This window comes from Dipodomys merriami, unplaced genomic scaffold (genome assembly GCF_024711535.1).
Source record: "Dipodomys merriami isolate MVZ:Mamm:240054 unplaced genomic scaffold, mDipMer1.0.p SCAF_16, whole genome shotgun sequence".
In the NCBI taxonomy this organism is placed as follows: domain Eukaryota; kingdom Metazoa; phylum Chordata; class Mammalia; order Rodentia; family Heteromyidae; genus Dipodomys; species Dipodomys merriami.
This window is the reverse complement of record NW_027202937.1, coordinates 12,795,633-12,808,547: the sequence shown is the minus strand read 5'-3', so window position 1 is coordinate 12,808,547 and position 12,915 is coordinate 12,795,633. Positions and strand designations below refer to the sequence as shown.

At 37.6% G+C, this 12,915-nt stretch overlaps 1 protein-coding gene and 1 pseudogene across 1 annotated transcript; one reads left to right on the top strand and one right to left on the bottom strand.

Annotated features, from left to right (window-relative positions):
- Positions 1 to 5,390: 5,390 nt before the first annotated feature.
- LOC138827949 (olfactory receptor 12D3-like) lies at positions 5,391 to 6,362 on the bottom strand. Its single transcript, XM_070023528.1, has one exon. It carries the CDS (start codon positions 6,360 to 6,362, stop codon positions 5,391 to 5,393), a length of 972 nt encoding a protein of 323 aa, XP_069879629.1.
- Positions 6,363 to 12,347: 5,985 nt separating this feature from the next.
- LOC138827948 (Y-box-binding protein 1 pseudogene) lies at positions 12,348 to 12,915 on the top strand (annotated as a pseudogene).

The following is a 12,915-nucleotide window of genomic DNA, read 5'->3' as shown; positions in this document are numbered from 1 at the left end:
TGAGAGGATTTAACAGGAGTGTAATATATGAATGTTATACATGTACAAAATACTATCAATATATATTCAATTTTCACAGAAATGATTGGAGAGGGGCACTTTTACTATCATTAAAAAAACCACAAAACCAATTACCTCCCACATTGTTAATTAACATTTACTTGGTCACATTCCTAATCATTGTTGGGGAATTACTCATATTCACAAGTCAAACTCTAAGTCTGTATTCTTAATAAGAAAATAAACAAGTATATATTGAAAATTAGAAAATTATTGGTTTCATAATATAATTCAAAAAATTAGGGATAAATAAGTATGTAAAATATTTCATTAGTTAATTCCAGTCTATTTAAACACAGAACAAAGAATTTTTTTAAGAAATAGAATTTTACTTCTCTGTCTCATTGTAATGAATTGGTCATTAGAATAACACTTAGACGCTGAAAGAGATAAGTGTCAATGTACTTTAAAAAACAAGACTATAAATAACAAACCTTTCAACAGAAACTTTAAAAGCAAAGGAAGATCTGGAACAAAATAACTTATAGTAACCAATAACCTATATAACTTATTAACCAATTACTACAGCCAATAATTTTAAAATTGAAAGATAAAGACCTTACTAAGACAACTCATGACTACTCATTCACTTTTATTGTATCTGGATCTATCTACAAGTTGTGTTGGTTTGATTAAATTGGTAACTATAACATTTGGTGTGTATATATTTACAGTATATATCTTCCTTAATTCTTTTTTTAAATTTTTTATTGTGAAAATACCATACAGAGGGGCTACAATTACATGGGCAAGGTAATGAATACCTTTCTTATCAAGCATTGTTGCCTCCTCCTTTGTTTCCCCTTTCCATCCCTTCCCATCCCCCTCCCAGCCCCTGCCCGGCCAAAGTTGTAAAGTTCATTTTTCAACATAACAACTTGTACATCTCATTGTTGCAATGGATCCACCTGTATCCCTATTTAAATGGTTTGTTTTTGCCTTTCCCCTCCACAAATTATACCAACATCAAATACAATGAAAGCAGGGGTTATGCCATGGGGGAGGGACATACAAAGCAACAAAGAAATCATCTTATAAATATGTTAGAAACAATCCCAAGAAAGAAAAAAAAACATTTGAATACTTATCTTGGGGTTCATTTCACCTAACATCAACTTATCGGACCTATCCTGCTTCCTCAATTCTTATTTGTCTGCCAGGTCTTTGGTGTGATTTATCATTTCCTTTTCTGTCGTGCTTGTGTACATCTTTCTTCCACTTCTGTGTGTATTGTTCTGTGTGTGTGTGTGTGTGTGTGTGTGTGTGTGTATGTGTGTGTGTGTGTGTGTGTGTGACTACTAGGGATTGTACTCGGGATCTAATGTTCTTGCTTGGCTTTTTTACTCAGGGCTGATGCTCTAACATTTGAACTATGCTTTATTTCTCAGCTTTATGCTGATGAATTGGAAATAATTGTCCTATAGATTTGTCTGCAAGGTCTGGCTTCAAACCATGAGCCTCACATCTTAGCTTTTGACTAGCTGGGATTACAGGCATGAGACAGTGGCATTCAGTTTTTGCTATTCTTTTTACAATCATCTACAATTGAAGACTTGTGTGAGTATAAATGTCATAACCAAACATACCATTGTCCAATTAATATATACTAACAAAAAGCACAAACTATAAGAGCTGTGGACGTGACCATTTTGCTGCTAAATTCTACTGAAACTTTTAAATTTAGTCACAATTATCTTTCTCATAAGTATCCAAAGTGTATGGAAAGATAAGCATTCCTAGCTCATTTTAAGGTGTCAGTATCTGACAGAGCAATGGATGCTCTATACACATGGAGTAGAGGAAAAAAGGAAGAAAGAAAAAGTCATATAAATTTAAAAGAAGGAAGTAAATTGCCCTTGAATCCAAATTATATGATCTTGTAACTAGAAAACACTAAAGAATTCACACAATTCTAAGGTATACTAAATGTGCAAAAGTTTCAATATATAAATGAACATTAAGAAATGGTGCTGTGGCGCAAGTGGTAGAGTGCTCGCCTTGAGCTGAAAAGCTCAGGGACAGCGCCCAAGCCCGAGTCAAGCCCCATGACCAACCAAAAAAAAAAAAAAAAGAAAGCAAAGAAAAAGAAAGAAAGAAAGAAAGAAAGAAAGAAAGAAAGAAAGAAAGAAAGAAAGAAAGAAAGAAAGAAAGAAAGAAAATGAACATTAAAATTTCAGTAACATATCCAGATACTAACAATGAATTTTTGGAAAGATAACAGGTAAAAATGCTCCTAAAAGTACCTACAAAAATAAAATAAGATGTATAGGAATAAATATACTCAAGAAGTAACTAAAACAGTATGTGAATCTGTGTGTGTGTGTGTGTATGTTTGTGTGTGTCTATATCTGTAAGCAGAACTGGAAATCATCATGTTAAGTCTAATATAACAGACTAACAAAGACCACAATTGCATATTCTCTCATATGAATAATCTAAAACTAAAGGAATAAATGTGAAGTATAAAACAGAGGAACAATCTGAATGTGACAACCAGTAGGAGGAGAAAGTAAAAAATGAGAGTGAATTGCGGTTGAATATGATGAAGTGCTACACACACATATATGAAAATAGAATAATTAAGCCCTTAAATGATTATATTTCTTTTACAAACAATAAAAATAATGTGACCCGGGTGTCAATGGCTCACACCTGTATCCAAGCTACTCAGGAGGCTAAGATCTGAGGATCGCAGTTCAAAACCAGCCGGGCAGGAAAGTCTGTGAGACTCTTATCTCCAATAAACCACCAGAAAACCAGAAGTGGTGCTGTGGCTCAGGTGGTAAAGTACTAGCCTTAAGCTGAGGAACTGAGGGACAGCACCCAGGCCCAGAGTTCAAGCCGCATGACCAACAAAATAATAATTATGATTATAATAATTGTTATTATTATGTGAACTTAATCTTTGATGATAATGTTTTATTAAGCAGAACATAATAATGTCCAAAAACATGACCTAAAAAGTAACAATAAAGAAACATGATAAATCCAGGGAGACATATTTCACATTTTTTTACATACAGAAAATAAGTACCAAGTGATGAAATCCATCAAGAAAAAAATTAAATGAATTCAGGCACCATCACCAGAGGAAGCATTCATGAATGGAAGAGAATCAAGGAGAATAGGATATCTAGAGAGGGTAATAATGATGTCTATAACACAGAAAAACAAAAGTTCAAGAAGATATACATGTAGGATGAAATGTGCCAACACTTGAGACTCTATCCCAACATTTAATTTTTTTAAGTTGGGTGTAACTAGAGTCTTGGGTTCCAGGGCCTTGGCACTGTTTCAGAGCTTTTTTAGCTCAAGCTTAGTGCTCTACCACTTGAGCTGCATCACCACTTCTAGGTTCTTTGCTGATTAATTTGAGATAAAAGTCTCACAGAATTGCCTCTTCTGACTATGAACTCCCATCCTGAGATCTCATCCTTCTGAGTAGCTAAGATTACAGACCTGAGCTAATGATACCAAGCTAAAAAAGAAGTTCAATATATTACTTTTCAATCTGTACTACATGGTTCCACATCATTTCTGATAGTATGGACTATTAGCAAAGTATAGTGAGGAGTAATATTTATGGTGGGGCTCTTGCCCAATTCCTTATTCTCAGGGAATCTCTGGCATCTTTGTAATTATTTTATAGATAACAGTCAGTTCAATTTCATTTTATTTCTTCTTGACTAGAAATTTTTTGTAGTCATAAATACATGTTGGTCTTTACAAGATGATTTTTGTGGCAATGGAGAAAACCACATTTTCTTGTAACCTACTAACAGTTTGATGGACTTTGCTTGTTGACTGCTTTGTTTTGTTTTGTTTTGTTTGCCAGCCCTAGAGCTTGAACTCTGGGCCTCTGCACTGTGTCACACTCCTTTTTGCTCAAGTCTAGCACTCTACCACTTTGACCCTCAGCACCACTTTTAGAATTTTCTGTGATTAATTGGAGATAAGAATCTCCCAGACTTTCCTGCCCAGGCTGGCCTCAAACCACAATCCTCAGATCTGAGCCTCTTGAGTAGCTAAGATTACAGGTGTGAGCCACTGGTGTTCAGCTCCTTGCTCATTTTTAAACATGGACTCAGTCTTTATCCCAGGAAGGCTTAGAACTCACTATTCATTCCATTGTGGCCTTAATCTCATGATCCTCTTAGCTTCACCTAAAGCACTGGGATTACAGGTAGTTTGTGGGTCTATACTATGCACTAGATTTTCTAATGGTAATCATTTACTCTCCTCGTAGAGGGAAGGGCTCTGTTGGAAAATGAGTAGACAAATGGTGACAGGAATGGGAAAGGGGACAAATACAGTCACAATACTCAATGTGAATATATGAAAATAGGAAACTTGAAGACATGAATAAGGATGGATGGGTGGGAAATGATGGAATGGGTGACACCAATCAAAATGCACTATACACATAAATGGAGAATCCCTTTGCACGACTACTTGAAGATCATTTTCCATAAGAAAAAGGAAATGAGTTTTTCTCTCTTTTTCTCAAGATAGCCACAGCCATGTTGGAATGCCCAGCAGAAGTTAGTCCCAATAACACAAAGTGAGACCAGTTCTGTTTATAATGTAATATGTTCCAGAATTCCCCATGGATGAGACCAAAGCTAGTCTTTACCTTTGTCTAATGTCTTCAATCTGCCATTTCCTGCTCCCTTTCTTCTACTGAGAGTCTTATGTAAAAACTCATTAAAGTGGTATTTTCATAAATGTCCTCATGCACGATCATCTTGGAAACATACTAGAGATGGTAAGAAGTACATAAACTTTAAACTTAGCTTTGGTTTGTTCAAGATTAACAGTATAGAAGAAGAGGGATGATTACTCATGCACCACTTTGCTGTTTCTTCAGGAATCAGTTACAAAATCTGAGGTATATTGTTGCAGATGAATTTTGCAAACTAATAAGCTGTCTGAGGACACAAGGAAAAGGATATTGTAGATAGACAACATCTTATAACATCTGACTCAAAAAACACTACCACCTACCTCCATATGCTGTTTCTTCTTATTTTCATAATATGCATGATTTTCAGACAGAGACAGCTCTTTTCTCATTCATTTATTGATTGTTTGTCCCTTCAAGTGAAAGTTAAAACCCTGGTCTCCATGGAGAGCCTCATAGATCACTTTTACCATGGTATTTTCTGCATCAAAAACATGGCTTTCTCAAAATATATTTCAAAGGAATGAATGAATATATGAGGAGTACTAACACTCAGAAGTAGTAATTAAAGATACCTAACAAACATATAAAAGGTAGGAAATATTGATTCAAAGTAGATGAGGAATGCTCATTGAAGTATATGCAATTTTCATTTGAATGTTGCAAAAGATTTTCTTCTAAGTGAAAACTTTAGCAAAAACTTCCTCTGGAAGACTCTTTTGAGAGCCAGCATAACTTCCTTATTTCTAAGAGTATAGATCAGGGGATTCAGCACTGGAATGACAGTTGTGTGGATGATACCTGCAAACTTTTCCTGTATTATAGATTCAGCAGAAGTAGGAGGAATGTAGTTAAGCCCCACAGTGCCATAAAACAGAGACACTACCATAAAGTGTGAGGCACACGTGGACATTGCCTTCCGGAGAGCATTACAAGACCGGCTCTTCAACAGAAGAAAGCCAATAATATAGAAGTAGGAAAGGACAGTGAGGAAGCAGGCCACCATGGTTAAGCTGCAAGTGACAACAGAAACAAGCCACCGATTGATCTTTGTGTCACCACAAGCCAATTCCAACAGAGGCTTGACATCACAGAAGTAGTAATTGACGTTCTGAGAGTGGCAGAAGTTCAGGTGTGCAGTCATCACAGAATGCATCAGACCATAGAAGAAGCTGCTGACCCAGGCCACAGCGGCCATCAGAACACACATCTGGGGGTTCATGATGAGAGGGTAGCGAAGTGGGTTGCAGATGGCTATGAATCTATCAAATCCCATAAGGGTTAGCAAAAATGCTTCAGTACAACCCAGAAAGTGGAAAAAGTGAAGCTGAGTGATGCACCCTAGGAAGGATATGGTGCTCTGCCTGGAGAGGACGTTGGTCATTAGCTTGGGCAATGTCACTGAGGCACAGCAAATATCCAGACAAGAAAGATTTCCCAAGAAAAAGTACATGGGGGAGTGCAGTCTCGGCTCTGAGATGACAACCACCAATATGGTCCCATTTCCAAGCAGGTTTATCACATATAAAATGAGGAAAACCATGAAGATTACAGGCTGTAGCTCTTGAACATAAGTTAATTCCAACAAAAGAAATTCCTTCACTACGGTGTTGTTCTCCATTGCTTGGAAGAGAAAAGATAAGAGAGGCAATTAATGTTATTCAGATAGGCATTTTTGTGACAAATACCTCACAAAACAACCTATTGATAGATGCGTTTATTTGGCTCACTGTCTCAGAGATTCTGTCATTGTAACTGAGCAGAGTATCTCATATGAAGGCAACCAGGAAACTGCACAGTGCTTACAGTGGTTGGCTCTCTCCTTTTATTCTATCTGGACCTTCAGGCTATCGGAGAGTCTGTCCAATATTTGGAGCAAGTCTTTCTCTTGATGCCAACTTCTCTGTAAAACCTCTCACAGATATATCAAAATGTAGATGTCACTATTCTCCTATGTATTACTTAGTCTAATCTAGTGTACAGTCACAATTAATCATCACATATATACCTGAGGAATCAAAGTCAGTTTACAATTGAAATATCTGCCCACCTGAATTTATTGTTGTACTATTCACAAAGTCCAGGTTATGAGTATCAGCCTAGATGCCCATCAACACATGAGTGGATAAAGAAAATATGGGTTCATACACAATGGAATATTATTCAAACTACAATGAAATTGTGTCATACGAAGGGAAATAGAAGGAACTAGAGATTTTCATGTTAAAACAAAAATAAGTTCAACTCTGAAAGACAAATATGTTTTCTATCATATTTGAGTCTAGATAATTTAGCACAAAAAATTGAAGGAAGATTATTTTGGGTTAGGTTGGAGCAAAGGGAGTATGGGAATAAGCAATAGTGATAGGTGGTGGATATGATCAAAATATATAATATTCAGGTATTAAAACATCACATTAAAACCTATTGTTTCATACAGTTAACTAGAAAATGTTTACCTATGACAATAAGTAAATATATTGCAATATACATTTTAATTTCTATTGAATGGTCTTTGGTAAGCAGTTTTATTAGGAACACCAGAATTAAATTTTCAGCATACTTAACTGAAATGATAATCATTTCTTAGTCAGTGTAATACTGATACTTAAAAGTAAAAAGGACAATCAGAATGCTAACTTCAATCTAAAAGGTTGACCATTTAGATTAAATGTTGGTATTTATGGGGGAAAAGGTTAAGAACTGGGAACTGTAGCGACCGTCTACTCGACCAGCGAGAAAAAACGACCACCACACCAGGAGTCTTCTCAGATCACGCTTTATTGGAGAGCCTTTTAGTTGTAGGAGAGCTTGGGCGCGAGAGAGTGTGCACCCGAAACATGGCCACTTATATAGGGAATAAGAACACGGGTCTTTCTATCATTGGTCCTCTGCCTTTCACCGTCACCAGGTGCCACGGGATTGGCTGGGGACTCTATGTGGCTCGCGCATGGGCGAAGCCCAGAACCCACCATCCCGCCAAGCACGCATGAAAGGGAGTGGTTACCTCAAAGCTGCAAGGGAGTGGGCGCCATCTTGTAATGGCGTTTATCCTGGCTCCCTACAGTTCCCCCTTCTTTGTTTTTTGGCAACAGGTAAGAGTAGAGGTTGGGCCTCTGTCTAAAACATTAGGACCTTGCACTGGCCTTCGCCTGAGGGGCGCCTTCCCCAGTGATGACCAGGCCCGTCCGATGCCTTTTTTGCAGAGGTGGGATCTTGGGCATCAACCCACTCGCAACCCAGCATGCTCTTCTTGAGGAGATGAGAACCATCTCCTCAAGTGCAGTGCACTTGCCTTGCACCCTGTCCCAAATTGCAAGTAGCATACCTGTCCCGGTGCAATGGGATCCCCTGATCCCTCGGGGTGCTAAGGCTATGCAGGATGGTAAGGCTTAATTGCCTCTTAGGGCCGACAGCCAAATCTGGGGTGAGGATCCACTCTCCAAAGCGGCTAATGCTTGCGAGATAACAACCTTGTCCAGAACCCACCGTCCCGCCAAGCACCGCCTGAAAGGGAGTGGTTACCTCAAAGCTGCAAGGGAGTGGGCGCCATCTTGTAATGGCGTTTACCCTGGCTCCCTACAGGGAACATTATTATATTCTAGCCTCATCTATGGAGTTATGACTGATAGATCTAGTAAAAGTCTGACAAAGGTAAAATCATAAAATTTGAAGTCATTTTTAAATGGAAGTAACAAGCACACATTCTCTTTGGTTGATGATGGTAAGCATGAGGCAACAGCTTCAATCCAAAACTACTCATTTCTCTTTAAAAATAGAGCTTAAGCTAAGCACCAGTTTGTTATATCAGCAATCCTAGCTACTCCAGAGACTTAGCTCTGGGGATTATGATTTGAAGCCAAACTAAGCAAGAAAGTCTGTGAGACTCTGATCTCCAACTAAGCACTAAAAAAGAAAGAGTTAACCTGTAGCTTAAATGACATTGTGCTACCCTTGAGCACAAAAGATCAGGGACAGCATGCAGGCCCTGAGTTCAAACCCCAAGATGGGTACAAATAAAGAAAAAATAATAGAATGAAGAACAGTGATAACCATTGATTGAAAAGTGGGGATGAAGGTGGTTACAGGAAGAATGGATTTGTTCAGTACACATTATTTTTATGTGTGAAGTATCATATTAACCCCATTTTTATGCATGACTAATATAATCAAAACATTTTATTGGGGAAAGTAAGTCCCCTATAGCCTCAATCTTTATTGAATCTATATTTCTCAAATTTCAAATAATATGTAGGCAGAAGGAATACAAATCAGCAGAAGAGGGCTAAAGACTCACAAGACAATACCACACAGGCCAGCGTTCTCATACAAATGGAAGAAACCACATATGTAGAACTATTAGCAGCAAGAGAATTTTGGACACACAACAAATTAATCAGTCCACTCCATCACTAATTGAGTGTCTCAAGGTAAGTGTAATTCAGAAAAGATTGAGGCATTGCATGGGCTCTGATGGAGGAAAATTGGGTTATTTAATGAGATAAAAGGCATAACAACAAAATGAGTCAAGACCTTGGACGTGCTTTTCCCATCTGTCCATATGAACCTTCTAGTAAATCAAGCTCCAATGATCCAACCTATTCAAACTTAAACAAGAAACATGAAAAGATATAAAGAAAAAATCATTTAAAACTCATAATTTCTCAGTGGAGTGGGCACCTAAAAAAAAGATTTACAGTGAAACACGGGAAAATTATTTTATATTAACACAATATTCCAATCAGAAGAGAAACTCTTAATGGACTATGAATTATACAAAAAAACAGCAAATTCAAATGCAATTAAATGTTATTTTGACACAAGTGTTGGCCAAATGGATGGGTGATACACACTGAGGCTGATATAAATTGATTTATTCTCTGAGTAATAATTTGGCAATGATTATCCAACATGAAATGCTCACAGACTTAGAACTACCATCTCCACTTCTGAGAACTTGTTCTTCAAATATATTTTCACATGCCAAAATATTATATATGTACCATGGTATTTACGCAATGCTATCAAAAGATTACAAACAGCTAGGCACTGATGGCTCATGCCTATAATCCTAGCTACTCAGTAGGCTGAGATCCGTGGATCATGGTGCAAAGCCAGTCAATGTGACAAAGTCCATGAGACTGTTATCTCCAATTACCTATGCAGAAAAAAGCTGGAAGTGGCGCTGTGGCTCAAGTGATAGAGCACTAGCCTTAAGCAAAAGCTCAGGGACAGTGCACAGGCCCTGAGTTCAAGCCCTAGGACCAGGTATTTAAAAAAAAGATTATAAACACACTAAATGACTGTGAGTACTGTTCAATGATTATCAAAGAAAAGGAGACATCTAGCAAGCAAAAGTCCTTAGGTTTAATAACTAGTGATAAATACACATACATACACACAGTGTACACACACACACACACACACACACACGCACCCATGCACACAAACACACACACACACACACACACACACACACAAATATGAAGGATTTGACTTAAGAAAGCATGAAACCAAAAAGCAGAAATCAAGAAAGCAACAAAAGCAAATGCTGACAAATATGTGGGGTAAAGGAAGTCACAAATACCTTTATTGAGAATTTAAATTCATCCAGCCACTATGGAAATTATATAAAAGTTCCTCAAGACACTAAAAGATTGTAACAATGAGATGTACAAGACACGATGTTTAAAATTAACTTTACAACTTTGGGCATGGAGGGAGGAGCTGGGGAGGCAGGGTGGGAAGGGATGGTATGGGGAAAAACAAAGGAGGAAGTAACAATACTCGATAGGAAATGTACTCATTACCTTACTCATGTAATTGTAACCCCTCTGTACAGTATTTTTACAATAAAAATATATACAAAAAACTAAAAGATTACAAACCCACCAAATGACTATAAGTACTATTCAATGGTTATCAAAGAAAAAGGGACATTAAAATAATTGGTGTATCTCTCTGTATTTATAATGACCATTTACATGCACTTTATAATTGTTCATTTATAAACACATGCATGCAATTATACTTACATGCATATTCAATTATACTTACATTAAACAAAAAGGGGTTGATTTAAGTAAATCAGGAAACTTTATTTCTAGGCTAATCTCTTTTGTTCTATCTGCTACCTGGGTCAATTTACTGAAGTGATTGGTTCTGTCCTTACATACCTTGTAATAAATATACCTGTCTGCATAAGCAATTTCAAGAATCAGACTGGGACACATTGGTTATCTATCTGAATAAAATAAGTAGAGATTTTGCCTTGTTCAAAGCTTCATTGGCAGCCTTCTTATATTTAAGTGTAATAACAAATGACAGAAGACTTTCTTGCCTTTGTTCCCCTTCTGACCAGGAAATAAACATGTTGAGCCCCCTGTGGCCCCCCGCAGTACTGTCCCAGTTATGGATGCCTTGGGATCTCCTCTCCAAGGTCTCATTAACTCTATTTTTTCACTTTATAAGTGTTTATTTTAATTTCATGTTAAACATATGAGTACATTTTATTAAACCTAATTAAATGTTGTCCAGAGCTTGTGTTGTTCACTACAAGGTAAGTGAAAAGAGATATGAATGAAAAAGAAGATACAGCTTTTACCTTTAGAAAGTCAAACTGTTTGTGGATGCAAAATATGTCATAACATACAGAAATTTGGAAAAACTGATGATAATAAATTTAGATTGCTTTTTGGCATACAAAAGTGTCCTTAATGGAGGTGGTGTTGGTGCATCTATATATTCCCAACTATTCAGGAGACAGAGATACAAGGACCACAACTTTCAGATCAGTCCTGGCAAGATTAATAAGATTCTATCATCTTCCTCCCTCCCCCCCCCAAAAAAAATAATCAAGGGTAGTGAGCACACGTAGACAGCAAAAGTCCTTAGGTTTAATAACTAGTCACACACACTCACACAAACACACACACACACACACACACAGACTAAAATATGAAGGATTTGACTTAAGAAGCATGAAACAAAAAAAGCAGAAATCAAGAAAGTGACAACAGCAAATGGTGACAAATATGTGGGGTAAAGTAAGCCACAAACACCTTTATTGGGAATTTTAATTAGTCCACCACTATGGAAATGATATAAAGGTTCCTCAAGAAACTAAAAATAAAATTACCCATATGATCTGGCTATACTAATCTTGGGCATATATCCCAAAGAATGTAAACAACATGAACACATATATACCTTCACACCTATGATTATAGCTGCATTATCTAAAATAAACAAGCCATGGAATAGGCCTAGGTGCCCAAGGAAACTATTAATGTAACATGCAATTATTCAGCAAGAGAGAAAATGAAATTGTCATTTTTCCAGAAAATGGCTGTAAGTGGAGATCATGATGTTAAGCGAGGTACGTAAAGCTCAGAAAGACAAATGTTTTTGCTCATATGTGGAATATATACCCTAAAAATTCCAACATGCTATGATTGTAAATGAACATCTGGAGTAGAAAGGGGAAAAGCAGAAGATGAGGAAGAATGTAGTCAAATTACATTATATATATATATATAAACATATACATACTACACACATATATATACATATACGTACATAGATGTATATATACAAGCCCAGCACCATGGGCAGCGACACAGGGGGCGGTGCCTGCCTGCGAGGGACGACCAAGTCATGCCAAAGAAGGTATTGGGGAAACGTAAAATGATTCAATGTAAGGAGCCGATCTGGTTTTACCAATGGGAGTGACACTAAGGAAGGTGTATTTGTATACTGCCAGAAAGAAGAATATTCCCAGGAAGTCCCTTCGCCAGTGTGGGAGATGGAGAGAGATGAAGCTGGATGTTGTTGAGGGAGAAAAGGGTGCGGAGCCAGCAACTGTTACAGGTCTTGGTGGAGTTTGCACTTCAAGGCAGTAGATATGCAGCAGACCTTGACCATAATAGACGCTATCCACGTCGTAGGGGTCCTCCACGCAGATTACCAGCATAGTGAGTGGGGAACAGAATGAGGTATGGGAGAGTGCTCCCGAAGGCCAGGCCCAACAACGCTGGCCCTACTACATGCGGGGACCCTATAGGTATCCACCACAGTGCTCCAGTCCTCCTGTGCAGGGAGAAGCAATGAAGGGTGCGGACAGCCAAGGCTCAGGAGGACAAGGTAGGCCAGTGACACAGAATATGTATCACTGA